The 27807-nt window shown below is 44.7% G+C and overlaps 1 protein-coding gene across 10 annotated transcripts in view; it reads right to left on the reverse strand.

The window, feature by feature from the left end:
* Window positions 1-27807, reverse strand: part of ACTN1 (actinin alpha 1) — a gene marked incomplete at its 5' end in the record, with an annotated part of 89101 nt that overhangs the window by 43205 nt on the left and 18089 nt on the right. For 9 of the 10 annotated variants that reach the window (XM_084263381.1, XM_084263389.1, XM_084263387.1 and 6 more), the window contains 2 exons: window positions 272-391; window positions 5500-5614. In XM_084263381.1, the coding sequence (XP_084119507.1) occupies window positions 272-391; window positions 5500-5614 (235 nt within the window). Of the gene's footprint in view, window positions 1-271; window positions 434-5454; window positions 5615-27807 lie in introns of all 10 variants that reach the window. The other variant, XM_084263382.1, reaches the window with a different exon arrangement.

Genomic DNA, 27807 nt, shown 5'->3' on the forward strand with positions numbered 1-27807 from the left:
CCTACTCGTGGCAGGGGATTGGAACAAGATGGTCTGTGAGGTCCCTTCCAACCCAAACCAGTCTGTGATTCTATGAATTAGTTTTGGCCACCTGGTGTGAAGGTGGGATTTCAAACCAGAGCAAAGGCATAATATACCCCTTTTTCCTCCATGGTTATTTTACAAGGACATAGCAGGGCAAGAGAGGCACAAAGGCAGATGATATGCAGCTATGACAGAAAGGAAACAGCTAAGCACAGCTTAGCCCAGACAAAGCAGCTGAGTTCTTTACCTTCTGCTCCAATAGATACTAGTTTGACTCCTTTGCTGGCAATGAAATCCAAGGCCTTGTTCACGTTGGATATTTTGTGCACTCGCATTTTGCCTCTTTCAGGCTTGGCCAAACGTTCGCCTAGTAAGAGGAAAAAAAAGGTATTAGAAAACAATTTTGAACCTATTCTTCCCTGGTGGGTGTTTCCTTATGCTGGTGGCTCCCACTGCTCAGGCAGGCAGAGGGTAGACCTCCCTGCATCCTTTCTCCACAGTGAATGCAGGACAGCCACTCACTGTTAAGCACGCCCAGAGAGAAAAGTAGCTTTTTGTTGCACCCCAGATAATTTAGTGACAGAGGAACTGTCAGCACTGCATCCTTTCCACAGCATATTTGTACCAGAGGTGCAAAGGTCCTTTAAAACTGCACTGAGCCAGGCAGTACCAGTAACTATAGACAATAGAAAATGGAAATGGCACGAGCTTCCCTCCCCCACAGACAGGTGAGGAGTTTTCCCCTGGCATTTGCAACACTGGATTTACAAAGCAAATCTCTCCTTCTTGAAACTCTCTAGAGTCATATAGGAGGGTGATCATTTGGCTGGCATTTCTCTTCCCCAGCCAGGATACAAACATCTTACCTCTCCAGTCCTACCACTCTATCAGTACATAAAATCCCTTCTTTGGCAAGTGGGTTTATCAGTAAAGACTGTCATCCCAACCCCTTCCCATTACATGCTTAATTTAATGTAACTCCGTGCAATAGTCTTACACAGTGGTATGTATATCACATGTTTATAGGGAGGCAGAAAGAGGAAAGCAGCCAAGCTCCAAGGTAAGAGCAGGTAAACCTTTGAGAGAAAGCAGTCTTCAGGTAAACACCAGCTCCTGACTGGAACAAAGCTGGAAGATTAGGAACAGCACTTTCCTGACCTTACTTATTTGAGAGAGGTGCATTAAGTGCAGTCCTGCCCTTCCTGATAGGCTGCCTGTAACTAGGTGTTCAGCCTACTTTTACTAACAGTAAACCAACACACAGACTAAGCAAATTCGAGCTTAGACAGACAAGCGGACTTTTCAAAGCAACCCATACTAGAAATATAATTAGATGGGACATCAGGAACCACCTGTGACACACCACAAAAACATAAGCCCAACAGCTGCTTTCAGATCACAGGCTGCAGAATACAAAAAAAGATTTAAACAAAACGTAAGCAGGTTTTGCACTTTGGGAAAAAAACACTAACCCAAGTTATGGGATGATTAAAAAGAGATCAAATGGGCAAGCCTAGGCAAGTAATCACTCACTTGACGTAACCAGTTCCAAGTCTCCTACTGTATCCTGAACCTGAATATTTAAGTCAATGTGAGCTGACTTAAAGCCTTTATTTAAGGCTTAAGGGTGAGAAAGAAACGTACTTTTAAAAGAACTTTTCATAGTAAAACTGGAATGTTTGTTTTCTAACAAAGGACTGGAAAAAAGCTGAGGGAGAAAAACACATCATTTCTATAGCCATGCCCTACCAAAAAGAAAAAAGAAAAGTCTGGAAATGAAAATCCTTTAAAAGTGTTTCAGTGATTACTGTAGGCTGGTGTCATTAGCTCTCAAGCATAAGGACAAAACCAGCTTTGCTTTTGAAATGAAACACTGGTGTGTGACAATTTAAGTAAAAAGATGGATTTATGGTACTACAGCTCCATGCTAGGATTCAAAAAAATCTTTGATTTGATAGAGCCTCAAGTACACATCATGGTATGTTGCTGTCTTTTTCCATCTGAATAATGCTAGCCATTCTAAATAAAAGTGGAAGCATTTTTTGTGACAATTTCACAATGACATTTTTATACATAGTTTCACAATAGACTTACGCTGCCAAATGACAACAAATGGGTTGAGCCAGCTAAAAACCAACCATTTTTTCAGCTAATGTGACTGTAAACTAGTCTTGCACAAAGAAAAATAAAGACAAGAGATTAGGTTTTAGCTGGAACTGCAAGCCAATCCAATTCACCTTGTGGCTGTGTGATGTGAGGGAGAAGGGGCTGGAGGGAGGAAGGAGGATTGCTTCCTGACAGCAACGCGATCCTTGAGCAGTTGAAGGTGGTTGCAAAGCTGCAGTCTCCCTCTCTCAAACAGGATATTTGTCTTAGAGTAGTTTTTTTGAAGGGAACTTAAGTCCCAAAACCTAATGGCTATTTCCTTCAGACTTGGACTTTATTACAAATTTAGATTTCCTGAGAAAAGCTTCATCTGGTTCCATGCCATACATTATTAATGATGCAGACTGGTAAAAGGGAAGCCTGCTAGAAATATATTCCACTTTCAGCTATCTGCATCATTGCTTTATTTCTCAGTGCTTCTCCCAGCTAGGACAATGACAATAGCCTACTTGCTTCCATTCTCTCATTCTCATGTACTAGCCCAAGGCTGTACTTTAAAAGCCAAACAATGCAAGGAAGTGTTGGCATAGAAATTGTTTACAGCAAATTTGTTTAGGAAAAATTTCACTTAGTCATTTCTTCGGGGGGGGGGGGGGGGGGGGAGGGGGGAGAAGAGAGGAGTGTGGGGGTGAGCAGAAAGCCTTCTAACTTTATTTGAAAGTACTAAACATGAGTTTAGCCTTTTTCAATCTTGTAGCACTATTTTTAAAACAGTTTTGTCAGGGGAAGGAAATGTGGTGAAAAATGAAAGTGTATCTCTTGAAGAAATTTCATGGGGGGGCCCAACTGTTACTTCCCACCATGGAGGCCGGTGGAAGAGGAGTCACAGTGAAGTCCCAGGACTGCCTGTGGAGCTTTCCCTACAGCACAGTGGCTGGTGCACTTAGGGGCTCTGCCTGGGCTGGAAGGGGACTCCATCAGCAGCACAGCTTAACAGCAGAAGGTACCAGGCTGAATAAAACTGAGGTGCTCTTCTTGCACATCATCACTGTTTCCGTATTTGGGCAAGTCACATTGGATGGGAAATCTGCTTCCAACCTGCCAGAAAGCAATGTGTCCCCAAGGACACACAGAGTCTACCCTGAAGCAGGTCTCCCACAGACCCAGCAGCACAGTCTCTCTCCCACCCTATAGTTTCCAGCAGCTTCCCTGATGCAAACTCCATCCTTCCTCCCACAGGAGCACAGTGGCAGCCACCACTGCAGCAAGGGTGGAGGGAGACAGCACTCCCTCCCACATATCCCAGCCAGGGGGGGGAGGCTCTTGGTTCTGATGGTTCTTATGGCCATCAGCCTCTGGATTAGAGGAAAAGATCAGCTTGCCACAGAGCAACCCTGCCCACGCCAAATTCCCGTCAGCAGCTCTGCAGTCCCCCAGAATACAGGAAGAGGAAGGTGTGGAGTGAGCCAAGAGCTGAAAGGGAAGGCCAGAAGCTGCAACTGGAGGGCTAAGAGCCATCCGGTGACACCCTTTTGGCAGGTGATCAGTGGGAACCACGGCAGGACAGGAACGTATAGGCAAGCCCTTGCCAACCAGCAGGAGACTCCTTACCCCCACACTGCTGGCTGGGCTGCTTCCACAACCATGGGCCAGCAGCTGGAAGGAAGCTCCATCAGAGCACCAGGGCTCACAAGTGGAAATGGAGCTGCCAGTGACAGAAATGAAATGGGAAAGAACTCTGCTAAATCTCTCCTTTGCTGCTGCACCTAAGAGAACTGTGCTTCTCACTTCTGCGGGCTGTAAGGAAAGGATGCTTGGTTCTTAGAGTGTGAAGGACCATGGTGTGTGGTGGGATGCAGCCCATAGCTGTTCCCCATACCTTTGCCTGCTGGGCATCTATTTTCAGGCTGCATGCACAGACATGCTCTGCAGTGGCTGGGGAAACACTGTGCCCACACCACCAGAGCACTTGCACGCTGTTAGCTTCTCCCCCAAACTAAAGGGGTCTGACAGGCCCTGCTGGTGAGCTCCCAAAGGGCCAGCGGGTGGGACAAGGAAGTTAGGCAGTGTGAAACATGAGACCCCTTACTTTAGCACCAAGCCTCACCCGACCTCCCCTGTTCACGCTTTTCTCCCCTACCTTCCAGTTCAGCAATTAGAAAATAAGCCATCAAGGCCCAGCTACCCCAGCTTCCAGGCCAAAGCCTCTCCTCTGCAAGGCAACATAAACACAGAATCTAAACAGGACTCTGCTGCCTCCTTTCTGATAGGCACTGCAGAGGCAGCGTGCACGCTACAGGGTTCTCAGAGTATTTTAAGCTCTGACCCCTCCAAACCACCAACATGGGCAAAACCCCTGGGATTTCATCCTATATTCTAAATATCTGAAAAGCAGATATACTGAGAGCATCAAGGTGGCAAATGGGAAGGGAAGGAAGGGAAAAGAGGGGCAGAGAGAAGGCAGTCTGAGTGCTTCTATCATAGAAATTTTATTTTTAAATTCTATCAAGGTCAGGAGTGCAAGTCACTAGGTTGCTCTCACTGGCTCAAAAGCCATCAAAAGAAAGTGTGTGAGTATGTAACTCCAGTATCCCACATAGAGTCTTATCCCCCCTTCATGCCTCCCACAACACTTTACTAAGGTATTTATTTAATCAGCACATCAATAGGGATTACTGTTTATATGAAATAATCCCTGCGAGATATCTGTCAGGTAGTGGGACAGTTGTGATAGGGAGTGAAAACAAGTCTGACCTAACTTGTCCATGCCACTGTTTTCATTTCAGACTGGGTTTTTTGGGGGTTTTTTTGCTTTTCTTTGGGATTTTCTTTCCCCTGAAGGCTTGAACACTGAGATCAGATTTAAAATAGAATGGGAAAAATTTCAGCCACAGCTGAAACTGAACAACATAAGATTTACTGGTTTGACTTCTCTCTTCCAATAACTTCTATCCTATTCCTGCTGTCATGTGGCTTTGGTATGATTTGCCAGTGCAGCATTCCAACACTCTTCCCAGAGCTGCTTCATCAGCCCTGCCAAGCAGCAAGGGCCATTGCCTGAGTCTTCGCAGTAGGCTGTGCATTCCTGCCGGGAGAGGAAAACAGAGAGGCAGGACAGGAATGCAATGGGCAGCCTGTGCAGGTCATGAAGCTTGGAGTACATTCCAAAAGCATGTTAATGGTCACTGCTGGAGACAAGATACTTGTTAGGAAGAAATTTGTTCTGAATCAGAAAGCAGCTGTTCTGATATTCCAGCAAAATCTGCACATTACAGCCCTTGCCGCCCCTATTACATGAGAAAGAGGAAAGAAAGATTTCAGAACAGAGATGCTCAGGACACTGAGAGCACCACACAAAACCTCTCTCACCTGAAATGACTTCCAGAAGTAACATGAGTTTAAGACCATCCCTGAAATCTTCCTCTATGTTCTCAATCTGTGTCCCAGCCTTGCGGAGGTGAGAATTACACCATGCTGTGAATGTCTAAAACACAGGAAAGAAAAAAAAAAGCCGTCAGTAATCTTCCCAGAAGCCAAACAACAGTTCAGAACCAAAGCAGTGCTGCTAAATACAGTGACACAGGTTAAAATGCTGGTTAGGTTATCATGTTTCAATTTGCTGTCCTTTAGGAGCACAAGTGTTAGTACCCAAATATCCAAAGAAGTTACATGGTGACTTCCTGTGACAGGGAGCCTAAGAGAGACAGTCACTTCTAAAGCTCCAGCATCTCTGATTTTCTGGAGCTGACCCTACGTTTTTGTTTGGTTTAGAACAACTGGAAACTGATTTCAAGGCATCCAAAGTGCTCAGATTGCTAGGGAGTCACACAGTGTTAGATGATACACCTTATCACAATATGAAGGAGAACAAAAGACAGCATTCCAGATTTTCTTGTCTCTAGACAGATGCTTGAGAAAAAAGGGCTGTTCTTCACTGGCCAACTGTCTCTGGTCTACTCAATCCTCAGCAAACGATGCAGCCCGTAGACACTGAGGGAGGGCATTCAGAGCTCCTAAGCCACATAAACCACATCACAGTAGTGTTGGTCCTTGCTGCTAAGCAGACCTACCTTCCCTGTGTGACTGTCTCACCTTCCCTCCACCACCGTGTGGAGGAATAAATGCTTTTTGAATAAAGACACTATCACCTGTATCAGTAGAAGTGCAGCTCCTGGAAAGGATAAAAGCATTACTTAGCAACATTGCACAGGCCAAAACTCCCACTATTTGAGAGCCTCTGCCAGAAGCATCATTGCAGCCACCTCAATGACAGAAATCACAGCCATCTGCAATTAGTGATATTATGCACTGCCACTGGAGTAGTAATACAACTTTGGGTCTCAGTTCTTCCAAACTTGAAAGTACAACACAGCTAGTGGCATTCAGGCTAAACAAAACTTTTTGGAAATGTCTTCTGACCTCAAGTACTTTGGATAAGAGGATCTCTCACATGAGAGAAATGAATTTCACCACAACTGATGACAAGACACATTTTCTGTGGTCACAAGCTCATGTTCTGAACAATGGGCATGCGGGGCACTGACGTGGAAGAGACCATCTCATCCAAGGGGTGTGATTGTAGGGATTATCTAAAGAGCACCACGTGAACGGGTCTGAAAGGGAAAAGTAAGCGCCACTATACAACGGTCAAAACACAAGAAGCAAATATAAAACACCTCAGACACCTCAGTGTGCCATGGTGTTAAACAGGTGGGTCAAACAGCCCACCCTGGAGGTACAGAAACTGCTTGACATGAAAAGTAGTGTTTGGAGAGTAAATGGCAACAACTAGTTCTTAAGGGGGACGAGTTTGTCCAAGCTCTAATGAATATGTTTCAGTGTTTGAACAGGACACCAAGTAAACTTTCCTTTGTGCAAACTGATAGCCCCATAACCACTCTTTAAATAGAAGTGTGAGTTTACTCAAAAAATGAGTGGGTCTAGAAGCTCAGTGCTCAAGGAAAGTAGGTCTTTCTTCCCTCTCTCTTCCAGATGTGCTTCCAGAGCCAACTCAGCTCACTGGCCCAGCAAAGAACTGTTTACTTTCTCTGGTAAGGCCACTCTTCTGCTCAGCCAGTGCACGGAGGCAGTTCAAGCAGAGTCTCACATGCCTCTGCAAGAGAAAATTTGGCACACATTGGTCAAGCAGGAGGTTGGAGTGGACCCACAGCAGTCATACCATCTTAGGCTGTTGGGGACACAAACCAGGAAAGACTTGTCCGATACTGAGGCATGACATAGCAGAAGTTTGGTCACCACCACTTCTACCATGCACAGGATTTCCAAAGAAAGATTACACCTAACAGCAAAGAGCATCAGGGCTTGTTCTCACGTATCTGGAAGCTGGGCTTCCTCTACTAACCTGCTCACATTCGTGCTTACACGACTACAAATAGCGCAGCAGAATCTTTTCTTGGAAAAAGCATTGCTCAACAGCTGCCGAGCTTCCTGCCACTGTGCTCTGGCCTTGCTCTCTGCCGAGGCTGAGGGACAGAGCAGGACAACAGTTCAGCTGCAAATACTTTCATGGTAATAGCCCTTTGGACAGATGCATGTATTGTGAAAGTCTGGGATCTCTTTTTTTCCCCAAGATGGCCTGATTTCCTTCCAGCTTTGGAAGCTTTAAAGAGAAAGTCATTAAGCACATTTTATTACTTCTTATTGTTATTCCCCTGAGAAATAAAAGTGCTTTGGCGGTTTTTGTGGGGGTTTTGGTGTTTGTTGTTTGGGTTTTTTCTTCAAATAAGACTGTTTTTATCTGAAATGGGCCCTGCATTCTGAAGTACATCCTTTGGGCACTATGTGCTGCATTCCACTGCCTGGGCTATTATTATGTGAGAAGAGGTTTATTTATTTGGCTTCCTTTTGCAGCCAGGCTCCTTCCACTCCTCTAGAACAGCAAATAAGAGCAGAGATACTTTGAAATGCTACATGACCATTGCATATGAAACTAGGAGAGCAAGTTACATCAGGAAGGCTGTGGATGCCCACAAACCTCCTCATATTTGGAAAGCAAACAAAGCAAGATATGTAGACGTACTAAACAGCCCTGGGTCACATTACAAAATCTGTCTTAATTGAGGAGGATGCCTGAGATCTAACTCACAGTCCACTAGGCTGAACTTTTACTTCTTGTGTGACTTCTCTGAAGCTGTTTCAGTTTACCCAGAGTAGATCAGAAAGATCTATTCTCATTTATAGATAACCCTGGTATAGTTCAACTGGGCATCTCTTTGCATGTTTTAAGGATGGAAGAGGGCAACTGGGTCTACATTTCTAAGAAACACAAATTAAAAGCAAACCACAAATCTTCTAAACTCTACATTATTATAGAGCCTGGCAGGAGAGCCAGATCAGTGAAAGTATTTGTATTGCTGCAAGTCACCTAGGTTTGGTGGAGAAGTAAGTCCCATGGCCACCATCCAACTTCTCTGCTGGAGCCACCTCCACCACATCACAGCCTCAGACATGCTGAAGTGAGACAACCCTGCAAAAGGTTGCCATTAGCCATCAGTGGCAAATCTTGACTCCTCAGCTCCTCAGGGACACAGACTGCAAAGGTTTAATAGAGCCCACACAGCTCCCACTAGACAGCTCTCAGATGTGCAGACACTTTCTCTAGGTACCCTTCAGGTCCTCCAATAAGCATAATTCCATAAGCAGCTCAACAGGAAACAGCAACAATGAACAGCCCAGTGTGGATGATGGGGTTATTTTACAAGAAAGCAGGTTTATGAATGCTTTTAATAATTGCAGTGGGATTCACAAACTATGTTCTTCGCAGACCAACCCAGAGCAACATCCATCAAAGCATAATAATCAGAAAATGGTTTTATGATGCATTTGCTGCATATTCTGCACAGGAGTAAAAGAGAACTTCTTGTTCAGGTATTAAGGGAGCCGATGAGGAAAGGTGCCCTCCTAGATCTGTTGCTCGTGAATAGAGAAGGGCTTGTGGGGGAAGTGGTGGTAGGTGGCCATCTTGGCCATAGTGACCATGAAGTAAAAGAATTTAAAATCTTTGGTGAGAGGAGGAAAACTGCCTCCAAAACTGTGACACTAGATATGGGGAGAGCAGATTTTGGGCTGCTCAGGGAACTACTTAGTAAGGTCCCCTGGGAAATGGCTTTAAAGGCATCGGGGTCCACCAATATTGATCACTTTTTATGAGCCACCTTCTAAAAGCACAGCAACAGGAAACTCCAAAACTGTTGTAAGTCAAGCAGGTGGGGCAGAAGGATGGTCTGGCTGAACTCTGTAAGAGTTTAGGTGGAAAAAGAAAGTGTACAGCTGCTGGAAGCAAGGTCAGGCAATGTGGGAGGATTACTGTTTGCCTTTGTACGGAGAAAACGTGTGCAGCCAAAGCTCAAAGTTGAGGCTGACCATTACTGTAGCAGACAAAAAGGTTTTTTTTAAAATACATTAACAAGAGGAGAACCAGAGAGAACTTGATGATAACTGTCACCTTACTAACAGGGACATAGACAAAGCAGAGGCATTTAATACTTCTTTGCCTCTGTCTTCAACACAGTTGATGGGCTCTGGGAGCTGAAGTTTTTGCTGACCGCTGGGTCTTGCAATCCTGGCAGTCTTGTTTGGAGCCATTTTACTGACTTGGCTTCACAGACCTGCACAGAAACCTTTTTGTTATTTTAGGAGGCCTACTGAAACCATGTGCTTGCCCCATCTACCTTCTGGGTAATGCAGCTTCTCTTCCCTGTGCCCTAAATCACAGGTAGCAGTGGCAATTGGCTTGGCGTTGCCCCTAAGCCCTGCTCTACTGCTTTCCAACAGCAAACAAGCTGGGTGCAAGCAGGAAGTACCATCTCCTCAGTCATGAGCTCAAGCCATTGCTCTGAGGCAGCAGATGTCATTTCTCACTGCCTGCAGACACAGAAGTCTAGAAATTATTCTCCCGCTTACCCCTAACTTCCTATCCCAAGGATGAGGGAACAAATACTCTGTTAATCTTGAGACTTAGAGAAATTTCACAGAGCTGGAAAACTACTTACTGTTAAGTAAGAGCACAAAACCATACCATCAACTGGATTTTCTTCATACAAATCTCACACCACAGATTTTCCATGGTAACTGCACAGGAGGTGCAAACAGAGCTGTGTATCTTGGCCCACGGATCTTTCCATGTATTGTACTCTTAATTTCATTCTTAGGCACAACAGATCACCAGGATCTCCCTGTAGGTCTGTCTTGTTCAGCATCCACAGTGGAGGATGCCCAGTGAAGGAGGACGTGTGTACGCTTACATGTATGTGCTCAAGTGCATGGATTTCTCATCACTGCTCTCTGCCCTCCCCAGCTTCCACATAGCTATGGTCTACACTCGGAGTTATTTTGGTTGGTTGTTGTCGTTTTTTTCTTAAACACACCCCAGCTTCATCAGCTGTACCCCTGAGACTGGGATCACGTCTCGCTATTTGAGACACAGAAATGGACAACGGCACCGTCGTATTCTACCACAGTATAACCTGTCACACAATAAAAAAAAATAACAAATGTCACTAAAAGGAAGGAAATTATCTGTAGCCTCATCTTAGGAGGCAGGTTTACCAATGGGGTGACCTCTACAAGTATTCTCTAGTACTCTGCACTCCCCAAATTTTTGCCTTTGTTTCTGCAAGCCAATAAGCGACCTTTCTTTTTCACACTGTCCCTTCCAAATTCAGTATCTTTCTCATACCAAAGTGGCTCAGGCAGCATTCCTGAAACCTGGGGAAGCAGAACAGTGAAGGTCAACATTTTTAAGTTCATGCAATGCTTCTGCTTGGAAAGCAATAGTGTTGTGACACCACTGAGAGCAGATCTAGAGAGTTCTTTGCTACAAGGACACAGCCATAAGGCACTTCAGCCACTGAGCAATTTTAGCAACGTAAGTGTCAAAGCTACCACAACCACACAAATGACATATTAAAGAAATGGTCAGTTTTATCTCTCTGTGGCTGTGACAGTGACATTCCAGCTTTATCTGACCTTTCCAGATGCTCTTTACTTCTTTCCTTGTTAAATCACTCTTCCATACAGCCCTGCTTTCCATGGGTGAGCACAAACTCTGACACACCCAAGAGATTGCCATCTTTGTGTAATAGCCCTGGACAAGCTGTAATTGAGCCAGAGCAGTGCTGCTTGCCTCCCCCTCTGACAGGAGAAAGGTCTGGCTTAAGCAACCAAAGAAAGCATTCTCTGGAGCACAGCCTCGCCAGACCACCACCGTGCTCAAAGAGAGGCAGTGTTCATGGCCACCAAGGCACCCTCCTTCCTTGTGTTTATACTGGGGGATGAATTTTAAGCAAGTATTTCAACACAGCTCTGCTGTTGAGATGTGCCCTCAAAGGTTTGGCTCCTGTTAAGAAGGGGGTGGAGCTGCTAGCACACAGATCTCAGCCTAGTAGCACAGTTTAATGCTGCGAGCACATGGACTCCGCAAGGTTAGGTCCTGACCAGGTTGAAAGCTATGGGTGCTAGCCCAGGCTTTCTTCTAGCGTTGTAGGGGAAATGACAGGAAAACTCCCTTTCCAGCCACCAGAAAAGAAAGCAGGATATTCAAACAATACATCATGCACAGCTGGAAAACAAAAACCAATTTACCCAGCTGCAAGTGGTGCTCTTCTGCTAGCCCTGTGTTCGGAGGACTGCACCTGGCCTTCCGACTGCACAGCCCACAGCCAGGCCGCACTCCCTGCCTGGCCTGAAAGCAGACGTTCTGCAGTGCCTGCTTAGTGCAACCCCATCCACACAGGGCTGCTGAGACATCTGCTAATTCTTGTAGCAAATACTGCAGTCAAGTCCATGCTGCAAGGATTTTTATTTAAATAAAATTATCTGGAACACACTCAGTTAATAATGACTAATAGTTTATTAAGAGCAAACCGAAAACTGCTGCACACACAGCTTTTTTAAGCAACAGAATTATTAATAAAGCAGTTCCAGCTGCCCCAAAGTGGGATCCTTTCCACCTTAGTAGTCTGGGAGCTGAATATACTGAATCAAGTAAGGAGGATGCTAACCCACAGTCACCACAAATCTCTCGTTCTCTCTTGCTCCTTGACCAGACAGCCTAGGCCATCATTAGCTTATTAGTTTCTGGACTAAAAGACTGGGCAGGCCATGAAACAGCAAATCTCAACCTCCCAGTCCAAGTTTCCCTGCACTCAGCATTAGTCCATTAGCAGCATTAACCCCCAGGATCTCATATGATTTTCCCCTTCCTGGCGCTATTGCTCTCCAACAGTTGCTGTGGCACTCCCTTTTCCAACTCCTCCTTTCACACCTTAAAGCAATTAGAAAAATTGTGGGACCTCATGGGTGGCTGCTTGTCACCCTCCCCAAACTTAACACAGGCTCAGAAGACAGGCTTGGCTGCAGCTTCTTTTCCTGCTCAATGCTGTAGTATAAGCTGTCAAGAAGGTGCTCAGTTAGTTAGGAAGCGATTACAAAGTAATCCTGGATCCTGTTGACATCTCAGCATAAGAAAGGCTATGGCTAGACAAGATAGATCACACCAACAAATCTAGTGAAGAAAGCTTGGAGTTGAAAGGGCCCTCTGTGAAGTACAACTGTGACCAGATAAGGCAAAACACAGTCTCCTGGCCCATCAGTTTCATGCCAGTGACAGACAGCAGCTTTATATACCTATCTACTGCTGGTTTTCAGCTGCAGTGAATGAAGAGCAGCCCTACAGCCCCAGTCTCTCTGGTGCATCTCCTGGTTTACTCTGTGGTGTACTTGGATTCTGCTAGCATGCCCCCAAATATTAACAAACGGCTATCCTCTCCCCACAGAGGAGCTCTAGGGATTGGAGATCCTCTATGCAAATCTCATTGTCAAGTCCAGGGAGGCACCAAAAAGCACCTTTTGTCTGAATTTGAATGAAGAGATTAGCCACCATTCCCCATACCCTCCAATTTAATCTTCTAACCTCAACCACCTCCACTGTGTGCTGCTTTGCATTTAAGCCACCTAACAATTTTAAAAAGAAGAAAGGCATCTGATAAACCCTTTCAGCATTTACTCTCCAAGCTGATTTTCCAGGATGCAGAGGTGGTTCAAAGAGCATGGTTTGCATTCAAGAGTTACATTATCAGCAGCTGACCTCCAAAGAATTACAGGTATGATGGTCAGCGAGACCAATGCTGCACAAGGAAGAGCTTTGCCTTCCAACAGTCAGCCAATTCTCTTAGGCCAAAGGAGTTAAGTGGATATTCAGAAGGGATCATTACAGACAATCACAGCACTATTTCACCACCTCCACAAAAGGAGCTTAGTACCACTGGCATCAGTGGCAATGTCCTGTTCTGGTTTAATTGCAGCTGCTGAGTTCCAAGCATGGCTGAAAGACAAAATATAGCCCATGCTTCTTCTGAAGTACCATGTCCTGAAAACAGGAGGTATCATTACACTGTTCTGTGGGTTACCAGCCTCCACCTAAAGAGCCATTTGGTGGCTGCGTAAGGAATGTTAGGGTGAAAAAAAATTTTCTAAGTTTACTTGCACTTCCCAACTCCGGAGCACAGTCCCTGCAAGTTGGAACCACAGAGGTCTGTCACTGCTTCTTAGGCACTTCCCAAATCCCATCTCTGCAGCTCAGGATGAGAACAACGCTACACCAGTAGCTAACTGTAATGGTGTAAGCCAAGCTGGATCCCAGTGAGAATGTGAAGTCCATCACCAAAGCCTCTCCTTGTCCAGAGGAGCTAGGAACCATTGCATAGGGAAAATAAACCCTCCTTACAAACAATTCATCCTTTTAGATGATGGCAATGAATCAGCACATCACTTACAGGCAGCGCAAGTAAATTCAGTGTAGGAGTTTTCATTTTTTGCTCAGTGGAATACAGTTTTTAGTGTCTTGCACAATTTTTAATTCTCCGCTCTTGAAAGACAGGACCAAAAAAAGCAAACCAGGAGGAGTACCTTCCACACCCGTTTTCCACTAGCACAGTATCAACTGCTTTGCAGCCAGAACAATCACTTATTAGCTAACAACAGGCTAAAGCAGCAAGGGCAGAAATCTCCATCCTGTGTGCTTCCTGTCCAACACAAGGTAAATATTTGCTCTGCTCTGTATTTGCGCCTCTGGAGCCCTTAACTCCGTTTCTGCTGCACCATTTCAGGAGAAGTCTGCTTCTGGCATTTGAAAGCTAATGACCATTAAATCAATGAGTCAGCTGGCATTTAACATTGGTAAAGTCCAAGCTCTCTTTATCCCAGAATTGCTAGGCAGCACTAATAGCTAGGAACTTAGAAGTAGTCTTTCAACATGCAAAAAACATGAAAAAAAACCCCTGTACAAGGAGATCAGCTGGCTAGTACAGTCTTCTAGAGTTTATTGTGAAGCTCAGACTAGCAAAACTCTTCATTACGCTCTTCTCTCCCCTATGAAATCAGCTCATAAATGTCAACTTGCTTCAGGCTCTCTCATAACAAAAATTAAACAGAGCATGTCTCTGCACTTTATATGCTGAGCTTTCCAAATGCTTTATAGCATTTGAAGATATACTGGAAGACATAATTTCACTGAACACTATTTATGGACTGAAAAGCAGCAACGAACTACTGAAAGCACAAGGCTGTTTGATTCATGAAGGCTGAAATCCAACTGTCCGGCACGGGATTGGGCCAGAACACCAGGACAAAAAGCTTCACAAGCAGCCTTATGTCCCTGATGGTACAGCTGTACTTTACATCTCACCACCCAAACTCTCTCTGAGGGTTTGTTCTGACCCAGTACTGATTTTACAGTGAAGTATCACCCACTCAGCCCCAGAGAAACCCTGGGAGGGCCAGACAGAGAAAACCTGGCACTGCAACACAAATCAGGACATGCAGATCCACTCCAGCCATGGAACATCTGAAAGCATGGGACAAGGGAATGGGACTAGTTTTAACAGGAAGAATGGGAAATTGCCCTCTTGGTGGGTTCATGTTGCTCCATAGGCAGATGTAAATGCAATTGCTCTGCTAAAAATCTGTCTTGTGCTTCTGCTCTCATGGGGCAAGGTAGGCTCTCTATTTATGCTAAGCCCACAAAGCCAGCAGTGCAGGAGCTGATGTGCCTGAAAGCCCTCACACAGTGTAGGTTCAAATACACTCGGGACTCCCCAGAGCGCTTGTGTCAATCTCCCATGCTGCTGTCCTAAGGGGCTGCTGTTCCCTTCAGCTTCCTGGGAGGATTTACAGGTGTTGCTTTTTTTTTTTGTGGCTCTTCAGCTGTTTACTTTGCCAATGAAGCAGAAGGGAGGAAGAGGAAGTTACAGCTTCATTTACCCTAGGCTTTCTAAATACAGACCTAAGCAAACAGGTTGAATAATTGAAAAAACTTAATGTATTTGCCCACTGCTCTGTATGGATGCTGCAAATTAGCACAAAGCATTGCTACTGGAGGGGTGCTACTGGATTGCATCAGAGGTCAGAAAAAAAAAAGGATGTTGCAGTTACTCAGACAGATAATTGAGAGCCTATGTAGGAGCTGTATAGGAGATCCATCCGTCATTCCAGATGGAAATGAGATATCCAGTCAGTATAGGGAATGTCACATATATTGTAGGATGAAATCACAGAATGACTAGGTTGGAAAAGACCTTTAAGATAATCATGTCCAACCGTTCCTGTCCTCTACTAAACCATATTTTTAAGTACCTCATCTACACATCTTTTAAACACATCCAGGGATGGTGACTCAACCACCTCCCTGGGCAGCCTGTTCCACATCCTGACGACTCTTTCAGTGAAGAATTTTTTCCTAACATCTAATCTGAACCTGCCTTGGCACAGCTTAAAATGATTTAACTGCTCTGGGTGTAGGCAAGATATTGAATGTTTACACAAAGGCACTGTGAAAGACGTCCCACCACTAACTCCCATGAGCAGTAAATGTCTTCTAAAAGGCAAAATACAGAACTGACCCTCAGGAACTATGAACATGGACCACCCCAGCAACCACTCTCCTGCTGTAACCTCTGTGAAGCCAGCACAGCTATTTGGGATGGTGCCAACACCTGCACCTTCTCCTGCATGAAGAGATAGCCCTTACTGTGGCACAAGCTTGCTGATGTGTCCAGTGAGTGTGCCATTGAACATGTAGGCCTTTCAACAGCACACAGACAAGCAGCATCAGAAATCACCAAATCCTTGGTGAATTACAGGGAGTCAACCACAGGCATCTCTCCTCCCATCCTCCTAGGTGGATGCACATATTTGCACAGCTGTAGTTTCTACAGTGTCTTCACTTAGTTTTAAATACCCAGCACATAAACCAGCTAGGAAGAAACCAAATTCCTCTCTGTCAGTGTCTGTGTGTCCTGTGGTTGTGGGGAAGGGTATTTATTAATATATTTAAAATTGAATTACATCGTGACTTGTTTTTAATTGGATACTGAAAGTGCTAAAGCTACTGTGGGTGGTGAGATTATGAAGATGGTCTGTTCTGGGATCTTAAGACACATTCCTTGCTGAGGCATGAATGTGTCATTTAAGAGCTAGGATAAAACACAATTTTAAGTGTCTACACTAGAGCTGAGTAGCAAGCTATTTCTCAGTGTGCATCACAGACCAAGGAGTGGTCTAATTAGTGAGCATCCTCATGGGCCCTAGGGCATCTGCATGCTGCTGCAAGTTTCTAACACTACCTTACCACCACATGCACTGAAAGTGATGGGATCTCCTATCTTCACATACAGCCCTGACTGGTATGGAGGTGTGCTTTGAGAGATGTGCCAAGTCTGTGGGCACACCTGGACAGCACAGTAGAAACCAGTGTAGAGGTGTCTGAGGCAAGGTACCAGAATTAGCAGCGGCAGGAGGACACAGCTTGGCAAGGGCTACCCAGTGTAGAAGCTGTACTGGGGTGCAGGGCATAGCCCCTCAGCACGGTACTTGGCAAGTACAGGAACCAAAGCCCAGTACTGCAGTGGAGCAGAGAAGCAGAGGTCTGGTCTGGTCTTCCCAGAAAGTGTGTTCAGACCAGGATGGAGATCTTACAGCAAAACAAGAGAGAGACAGTGGAAGATTAAAAATTATGATAGATAATTACAGCAGGAGCTTTGTTTTAGACTACTGTGGTTCAATGTTTCAGCCACTTCAAGAAAGCAACTGCATTAAGAGATGGAGATAATGCTGGATCATCCAAGCTGAGAACAGCACAGCCCTTCTCTGCTTCTCCTGATTTGCTGTCTTTGCTCCAAATTGCCCTCCCAATGGCTACTGAGAGACTCCAGACTGGGGATCTAAGCAGAATATGACTTAACTTTAAGGCAATGTACTCTTTAAAGTCTTTCTCGATCTCATGACCAAAAGCTCCTATTTATCTATTTTGACCTTAATTATTTTGTATTGAACTATTTATGCAGTTCAAAGCAAGAAACTTTCTCTAAAAATCAGATGTGGGACTGATATCAAGGACTCAAAGGGAAGGAAAAACATTCAAGAATTTCTTCTTTGATGTTTTATTCAAGCTGAACTATTAGCAAAAGCAGTTTCACTTTAGGTATCACAGTAGCTCTGAGCTAGTATCTATTGGTATTTTTTATTCTTTAAAAAGCTTGTGCTATGTTTCTATAGCCTAATTTTCCAAAGCTTTTATGAAAGAGAAAAGAAGGAAGTGAGGCTTAAAGATAGATACACACACCAGGGATCTGTTTCCTTTGGGAGGGTGTTGAGACTGTTCGAATAGCCATCCTAGGTAAAGCTTGGGAAACATGATGAAACTGCCTAGACTTGAGCTGAAGGCTACCAAGGAGGGTGTTTCCACTGACTGCAGGGGTTGGGATCAGGCCTTGCTCTGCAAGGGACCGTGGCAGAACGACAAAGAACCTGGCAACTCCAAGTCCAAATGAGCTGTAGGAGCTGCTGCTGCATTATTTAGAAGCAGTCATGAAAGCATTCTGCCAGAGACCAGCAGGAAAAATTTTATGTCTCTTTAAACCTAGCAACAAGATTTTCACCATCCTGATGACAGGAAAACCTATGGGAACACAGGGGGGAAATGCACTGCAGAAAGAACAGGGAAGAGAACACTGCTACCAGCCAGATAAACCCAACAGAAAACATTTGCTGTTTCTGCTTTTCCACCCCAAAGAGCTAGAGGCTTCACACACTGTTCTCTGAGCAACTGAGCACAAGGGCACTGCAGGGAGGAGAGTGCCAGCTTTGATACCCTGGGTGGACAGACATCCCTGTTGTCTGGTGAGGTCCTGGGGTGTCCTCAGCCCAGGACCATTCTGCAGAATTCATGTTCTGCTCCATAGCTGCCCTTGGAAAGACACAAGCAGCTCAAACAGAACAGATTAGTGACATGGCATTACTGGATCTGGCTGGGGAATTTAACTTGCCACAAAGGAGTCAGGAAAGTGTATGAATAGTCTGAAGGCAGGAGCTGGAGCTCTAGCAACTCCAATGGCCGAGGACAGAGTGTGATTTAAATCTTAGCCACAGACACATTGACATTCTTGCATTTGCTCATTTCTAGGAGATGAGGTCAAAGTGCTCACCACAAGAGAGGACAGATGATGTAAACTGGAGGCTGAGAGCCAGCACTAGCTTTCTTTTCACTGTACTCTGCACATACCCAGAGATTTCCATTTATAGGAAAGGCCATTGGCATAAAAGGTACATTCTTCAGTGGGCCAGAGGAGAAGGCATCATACTGGGTATAAAAATGTTAGCACCGTTTCTAAAACTCAGCACTAATTTTCTTCAAGGTGAAAAATTAGGTATTTTCATCAAGGAAAATTAATAAGCCTCAGAGTTAATGGTTCCTTAGTTCTTTCCAATAAAAAGAGCTAGTTATCTTTTTTTTTTGGACCAGCTTCAGGCTAGAAGATAGATGACTGGGACAATTCTTACCTGCCATGCCAAATGTCCCAAGATGCTGTGCATTAATGCAAATGCTACCTTGGGAAAGAGGATGGGAAGAATAAAAATCACCAGAAACAAAGGGTTGGTTTTAGGCTTTTGGTTTTTTGTTTGGTTTTTTAGTATTTCTATATTAAATCTCTCATATTTTCCATTCCTTCCTGTACCTCTATTTCAACACTAACCATATTCCTGGCTCTATTCTTATTAAATAATGAGTACTCCCCATCAACAACTGCAATTTCGCCCTTTTTAGAAAAGTGAATGAGTTTCAGTGAGATAACTGGCTAGAGTGAATCAAGAGACATCGTTTTCCTGCTCTACAGAAAAGGACCTGGTTTCAGCAAGGATGCATACATGAAATATGTCACAAACCACAGGACTTTTCTCTGGCAGCGGAGTTGTAATGTCTCTCAGGAGCTGCAGTTCACATGCCTCATGCTCCTGTTTTCTTCCACTGTGCAGGAACTCCTTTAAAGGCATCTTCTACAATAAGCTAGAAGCCAAGTAGGATGGTACTTTACAGGAGTCGGATGGGTGCAAATCACCTTTGGAAAACACTCCACCCATACAACTGAACTATTAGCTGCATATCCAAATTTATTTTGCAGAAGGGAAAAGAAACTGGCCAAAATCTTAAGATCTCTAATATGTGGGGCTTTTTGTGCCCCCCCCCCCAGCCAACAAAACCCAAAACCACCCAAAAATTGCTTCCCCCCCCATTGGAAAACTCACACCTTCCACTAAAAAAAAACCCCAACAACCTGTAATACTACAGTTAAGATACACATTTTTGGTCAAAGAACATTTCTAACCGTTTGAGATGGACAGAGTCTTTGCAGACAAGGGTGGTGTTGAAGGGAACTGATTTGAATGGGGTCAGGCAATGATTATTTTTCTTTGCTGCTGTATAAAGAGAAGGAATGATGAAAACTGCAAGATGAGAACTGCTTCTGTCTCATCCTGGGATGAGAGGAAAAAGGAGAGGTGGGAGTTGGTTTTGTGCTTTCTTGGATGAGGGAAGTTGCAAAAATAGCTGAGGGAAGAGTTTGTGTTACAAGCTTTAATCTCACTTTGGCAGTAATGGCAACAGGCTTTCATCCAGCAGCAGCTGGAGAGAATGACCATATGAAAAGTCTGTATTATCCATGAACATAAATCCAGAATTTTCCATTCTTCCTCCTTCTGCCTGGAAGCATATGACATCTATTCCCCAAAGTTTCAAACAGCAGACACTGAAATGATCACTAGCATTGTGGGCTAGGAATTATTTCTTCACAGTTCTAGGTTTAAAAAATTTGTATTTTATCCTTGAACATGATGAAAGTTTGCAACACAATTAAGTGCCTGGGCTCTGGAAAATTTTTAGCCTCCCTGCCAGCTACACAAGAGTGCAAGAGCTCACTACTGAGAACTGTACTTTAACAGTATACATGACTGGAGGGTCAGTCAGCCCTCAGGGAGATACATGACAGGATGCACAAGGTACTGGTGGAAGGGAGCATTTGCATGGGTTGCTACAGACCTGTGCAAAGCTTTACTACTTTCTGGTGAGTAGCTTGCTCCAATAATGCTACTATGTTCAAGTTTCCTTTTGGCACTTTGCTCTGCTGAAACTGCTCTGAGACCACAAACCACACTTTAATAAAGAAAACACACACAGAGAAGAGAAATTCCACCATAACTAAAACCCAGCCATCCTTCTGCTCTTTCCACCTCCCATGCCGAGCTTTAACCTCACATTTAGAGCAAGTCAGAAGTGTCTGCTTTAATGCTTTGAATAGAGCATCAGCAGACACTGATGCATCAGCAGTTCTGTTGTCTTTGTAGGTAGCCCTCAGACATACAGTCACTTAATCAGGGGACTATTTTTATCCATTTCTAGGCTGAGTAAAATAGGAAGGACGTGGGGCAGTGAGTGTTTTTGGAGAGCCCTGGAAGATGGAGTGCTGTGCTCAGACACCCTTGGATACCCAGCGTGGCACCACTCTGCTCATTGACCAAAATGGGATTAGTTAAGGAGGCCAAAGGGAAGACACAGGGACAGCTGCAAGGCATACCCTGAGCTCAGAGTCCCCTAGAAATAAGCAGCTTGAGCAGTCCCTTTGCTACACACTGGAGAACTTCACTGTAAACACACCCTCTACTGAAGCAGAGAGCAGTAATATAAACCAGATGCTGTAGGGAATTTTTTTCCCCTCTTTGTCTGCACTAAATTTAAATACTGAGCTCTTCTTTTGCCAATTCATTCTTAAAGGGCCTGCGTGCCACTCCATCTCTATCCCACTCGTCTGATCTTAAAAGAGACCTCACCAGCCCTCAACACGCTGCAGCCACCCCAGGAAGCACGTGCTCTTCATGAAGTCTTGAAGGCTGAGACCTGGCTTTCCAGCTACTGCACCAGGAGTCCTTAACAGTTCCTATGCCCATTCCTTTGGGAACAAATAGAATCTCACAGGTGAAACCATGGCACAAAAGCAGTATTTGTTGCTGTGGCCTCCTACATGCTAATGGATTAGTGCAGTGCCATCCCTTCGCTGTGGCTCTTCCAAGCTAAAGAGGAAGGAAGGGAGATGTGCCATGCGAGATACACTTCAGAAGTTTGGCATCACAGTATAGCACACGCTGCCTACTTAATCAACAGGACACACCACCACATTTCAGCATTGTGCTGCAGCTACATCTAAATTTAGGCAAGGATTTCTGGGCTCGAGACTTACAAAGCTGTAAGAGCAAGAGTTAAAGCCAGCCTCACATGCAATGGGCTGTGAAACATTGCAGTGTGCAGGGCTAATCGCACACCATCCAGGCAGCAGAAGCACACAAGCAGCAGTGTAACTGCACACTGGGTAGCAATGTTTCCCAAAAGCTGTTTTTCCAGCTTTAAGGAGAGCATAGACTCAAAAATCCACCTCAGCCATAGTTACCAGCAAAACTCTACCTTGCCCTACTGTTGAACATTGCTATTTCACTAAAAGGTGCAGCAAGAAAGAGTGTGTGCTTGAACTGCAGCTGCTCCACCTTGAGGTCCAAAGTCTTCCTCACCACCAGGGCAGAGCAATGGAAATCCATTACTGGATGACACACGTATCTGATTGCAAATAGCAGCAAAGGAGGACACTCTACCAGTGCTGCCCTGCCAGACAACGAGCTCCACCTGCATTACCACCATCACACTCAGGTGGGTCGGCTACCATAGTGCAGCTGAACTGACTGCACCTGCCACAGGCATTAAGTCAACACCATCTTCATAGTCACAGCTTTAAGTGCTCATCTGCCCCTCATCATGGCTAACCATTAACACAGCATTAGATTTAAACATCCTTGAGGGCCTTGTCCTCATCTTCCCTCCCTATTTTTGAACAAACAAAACTCATAACTGCTTCTGTTATCAGTAGGGCTTTTTCCCCCCCAAGAAGGTGCCTTAGCCTCCTAGTACCACAGAGCATCAGCTGTCCCGGGTAACTCAAATAGCCAACAACGTAACATGCAAGGTGCGGGCCCCCAAATACAAAATCCTGCTAGTGCACCCTTTCCTGTGTACTACTGCATTAAATTCCTAATTGGTTTTGGCTCTTCTTGAAAATTAATGCCTCACCCCTGAAGCCAAATAGTAACCTATTTATTCTTCGATAATAAGCCATTCAGTAATCAGCGGAACTAACGAAGTCTGGCTTCCTACACTGCCTCAGTGTGTTTGCTGGTATGGAAGGAACAAATGTATGTGACTTGTCCCATCCAGCCACAGCTCCAGAAACAAGCATGCCATTTGCACTTTTCTTCTTTGTTGCCCAAATTCTGACTTATTTTCATTAAGTCTGCTGTTATAACATCACTGACCCTTCAAAGACAGAGTCACAGGGCAAGAGATAACTTATCTCCTGGACTATAAACTAGCTAACAGAAAACGAAAGCATAGAGCTGCCGGTCTCTGTCATGGAGAGAACTAAGTGGGGAGTTACACAGTGTTTCATGTGAGCCCAAATACCTGATGCAGTTATAAGTGATAAGGAAAAATAAGGCAATCAGTAAGGTGAAGACATTTTGGTTTATAAAGCCAAGCTATGAAGAACGAGATTTAATCAAAGGCAGGTAAGTAACATAATGACAAATAGAAGTCACTGGTGATAAATCCTCAAGTGTTCACCACTTGTATTGGCACTACCCAAACACCTTACTGGATCTTAAATTAATTCAAAGTAAACTGGAGAAAAAACCCAACAGGGAAGAGTCCTAACAGCTCACCAACTCATCTGCTTAATGCACAGCAATACCCTAGAATTGAGACCGCAAGTGTTAAAAGGGATGGGATGAACAATTATGGACATTACAGTAACAGCATGCCACTCCCTGCTGCGCCTGCATGCAAAGCACAGTGGGGTGCTCAACCTGCACAGGAGAATAGGAACAAAACATTTCTGTAAGCACACTCCTTAAATCACCAGAGATGTTCAATTTACTTCTGCTTTACAGTGCAGTAGAAGAGAGCAGAATATAATTACGCAGCAATTGTTCCATACATCCATGGCAGATTTAATGTAGTTTGACTTGGGTGAAGGTCAGATCAATACCTCACAGCTTACAGATGATTTGTTTAGCTTTTTTAAGGCTCAATTCCTTAATAATTCTCCCTTTTCCTGCCCCTCCCTTGCCACTCTCGAAAAAGACTTTATCAAGGTACAGAAATAATTGTTGAAATCTAGACTTTCTGTGGACATTGTGGCTGTACATTAACTACCAGTGAGAGCTGGCACTGACAAGAGCTCTGAAGGTAGCCTGGGGAGTTGCCCTTCTCATATGCAGAAGCAAAACCATTCAAAGGATGGAGTACTTTTTACCTGTGTACTCCAAGTTTGCAAAGTGTTCTTACAAATTTACAGTCATTTCAGCTGGGTAACAGAACCAGCACCCTCTATGTAACAGGACATTAAAAACACTGTGAACCATCACAATGTGTTATTTGCCTATACTGGGTATTCATGCAATCCTATTCCTAACCCATATCCTTATTTAGGTTTCTTTTCCCTTTCTAGTAAGCTCTGATCTCATCTAAAATGCATGTTATTTTAGTTACGAGGTTCTCAACTTGCATGCCTTGTTCTTGAAACTCTCAGATGTGGCTCCTGACCACAGGAAATGATCTGAGGTCTAGCCTGTCAGTAAGAACACAGTACAAGGATGCCCACTACACTTCATACTTGCATGCAGATAGCAGGAACCGCTAATTTTACCTAGAAACTCACCCGAACACAGCCTCATCCTGTTTTCTGTGATGCATGAAACACTGCTCACAAATTATCACCCACCAAACCTGTGCATTTAATGGTTTTCAAAATAGGAAACACCCATTAAAGAGTGCAGAGGTGCTCTACAGCAGTGGTCCCAAGCTACCACAGAATTTTGTCACCCTCAGGCCCTGGCACAGCACAACAGGTTGTTCCCCCCCTCCCCGGACAAGAAAAGCCTCTAATCCCATATGAATCTTCAATGGCATTTGAAAACAGAAATTAAAAAATTTGATTCTTTGGAGCATGGCATGGGATTTATTCAATGCAGAAGCATAATGAAAATCCAGTTTGGAACTTTCTATTGCAGTTTTGGAAAAGCCTATGAACCTAAGCAACTTGCTAGCAGGAGACTGAAGATGAACTCATTGAGATGCCCTCCATGAGCACCCATCAGAAAGGAATTCCCACAGGACATGCTGGGTTTCATCACATCCTTTTGAAGTCCTTTACCAGTGCCTTGATTTAGGCTATATGGCTTTTTTTTTTTTCTTAGATCTCAGAAAATGACTTTGGAAACCCATAGTGTAATTTGGTGGTGTGGTATGGTGTGCAAGCACCATGAAACTGTGCTTCCCACACCCATACTCTTGGCCACTGTCTCTGAGCAGACTTTCAGCTGTGCCCATTCAGTATGCCACTGAAGCATGTATAGATGGATTCCTGCTCAGCAGCCTTGGTCTCAGCTCCTAGCCCTGCTTCCTGACACAAATCAGCTACTGCCTTGCAGTAGCAGATACACCTGTCAAGTTCCCTACTTGGTGAAGGGAGACAAAGCTACGCTGAGGAAGCACAGAAGCTCTCACAGGGGGCAGGCACAGCTGGCTTGCTCACAGGGCTCTTGCTGATGGGGAAGGCAGCAGAGCGGCAATCCCCTTGGCATCTGGGCAGACCAGCACCACCCCACCACAGAGGAAGGACCAAGAGGGACAGATAACAGATGCCACCCTAAAGAGGCTGGCAGGGATGAACCACTGCTGTGGTTGGACATGGGGAGCAGCAGAGCCACCAGTACAGAGGGGGAAACCCTCATTTAGGGACAGGTCACTAAACCATGCATGGTAAAAGGGGTACCCTGCACTGGGGTGATTGGCTGCTCTGCTCAGCACACTGGCCAGAGCTGGAAGATAGGACATTGCTGCTGAAGAGGCACAAGCCACAGGGAGAAGCCAGCACAGCACCACTGGTATCCAGTGGACAGAGATATCCCAGGTCTCACACACTGTGAAGGCCCTGGCAGCCATGCAGCACTGGGCATGGGTCTGGCAGCAGGCCTGTGACATTCTCCCATCTACTTCATGGGACACCATTTACTTTCCACCAACTGAACACCATTTGAAATAAAGTGCTCCTTGGATGCACCTGTGTTAAAATAAAAGGGTTCTTTATTAAATGCAAGGAAGAGCAAGTCAGTAACAACAGCACAGGTTTGCCCAGTATCGGCTGGTAGCACCCACCTCCTCCAGCAGCCATGGAGGATCCCTGGGGCCCATTTCATACTTTGCTTAAGAGTATGGCCATGGAGACGCAGCTTGAATTCACCAGCTACAGCACTACATCTGTAACAGAGCAACACATGCTCTTTGCCACCATATCTGAAACCTCAGAGATTCAATGGGGAAATGACACTGGAGAAACTCCCACTCCTGATGTGAAGGAGCACAGGGAAAGGCAAATGATTTACTTACAACTTTTCACTTAAAGGTAGGATGAGGTAGTCAGGACCCTACCTTTATTTGAGAGCTACTTGTGGCTTGCAACAAAGAGGATTCCTGCTAAAAGAGGACAAAAAACCCATACAGGACAGCCAGATTAACAGAACTGTAAGTTCAAAGTATAACAAGTGGCACCAATGCTCATACTAGAGCTGCTACAACCCATCACAGCAAGGGATACCCTCTCCAGCACCTTTCCGCTGCAAGGGACAGGACTTGCAGAAATCTCAGTGTCAGGTGGGAAGAGAATCTCAAAAAAGTTTAAGACTTCACTGAAGATACTTTCCTGCCAGGCCCTTCTGGTTCCAGCTTTCATCCTGGGGAGCTTCCATGAGCTATGTTGTCACCCTAGCAAAACAGTGATTCCCTCATTACATGACATACATTTGGGACAGGAAAGGAAGAAAAGGGCAGGTACTTTGGAGATGGTGCCCTGATTCCACCTGAGCCCTGGCCTGGAAGGGCAGCAAAAGCACTTTAAAGCCTCACTGCAATGCCAAGTACTGGGGAAAAAACAAAGCCTTCAAGACTGTGCAAGTAGCCTGCACAGGCCACTACTAAGCTGTACTCTGACCCTTACATAACTTTTCAATCTATATTTGCTCACAATTTAACAACTAAAACAGAGTCCATAAGACATCTGTCAAGCACTGTCTCACAGATAACCCAGTAAGAAAGTCTCCTGCACACTGAGGCACATCTCACATGCCTGCTCTAGGTAGGCTTCTTTTGCCTTTAATCACTTCTGCCATGAATAAGTAACACCTAATGAAAGTGCTTTACCTGACAGCATTTGTAGCCTGATACCCACCTGCTACTCACACGCCTAAGACAGGCCCTTGTTAAGATTACAGTCGCAAGGGCAGGAGGCATGGGGAAGCACACACTGCTTTGCCTAAATGCTTAAGGCAGTCATTTAGCTTAGTATCAGTTTCTTATTTCAGACTTTAGGCCCCACTCACACAGCCTTTTAGTGTTCTCTAACATGTGCATACTTAATACATGACAAAATTAAAGCCTTCTTCACTGTAGAATCATCCTCCATTCAGGCAGCTCCACAGCTGATACTGCTTGAGCAAGCACTCCCACAAACAGCATATGGTGTGTCACTCACCGCTGCTGAAGGACTGGCTGTAGAATCTGCCACCACAAAGCTCTTCAACTCTGCTGCCTTGGTGGGGAAGCTGCCTAGAGTATCTACTACACACAGAAAGGCAGCAAGAGCATTTATGAAGCTAGGGGATTTGATTGAACTTGCTTTGATGCATATTCATAAATGCTCATATACTTACATGTTTGTGTAAGAAAATGCCAAATCAGTTAGTCACAGATAATAGAGTACAGCTCATCTCTTTAGTGCCTTCTGTACTCACCATTCCCAATTTTGCTGTTGCCTGACAATTTTCCTTTGCAACAGTTGCTAAGCAAAACATTTGCCATTCAGCTTGCTATCACAACTGATACTTAGCAATTGTTCCTAATGGTTACAAGATAAAATGCACAGCTGTTGAATCGTGTTCCATTTTTGATCCACCTTGGGTTTTTCAGATCTGTGACACTCAAGATATTTTATTCTTCACCTAGGGAATTCCTAAACTCTGCAATATATGCACGCACAACATATAACCCATACAATATACGCATACTTGTTATCTGTCTTCTCAACTACGTAATCACCTGAGCAAGGCAAGGTGCATGCAGATGGCAGATACCATGAAAGTCAGATCACCCCAGAACAAACAGCTGAGGAACACTTATTGTCATTTGTTTCAGAAGATAACCTCATTACAGCAATATCCATAGATGGTCTG

Source organism: Gallinula chloropus (genome assembly GCF_964237585.1).
Source record: "Gallinula chloropus genome assembly, chromosome: 4".
In the NCBI taxonomy this organism is placed as follows: Eukaryota; Metazoa; Chordata; class Aves; order Gruiformes; family Rallidae; genus Gallinula; species Gallinula chloropus.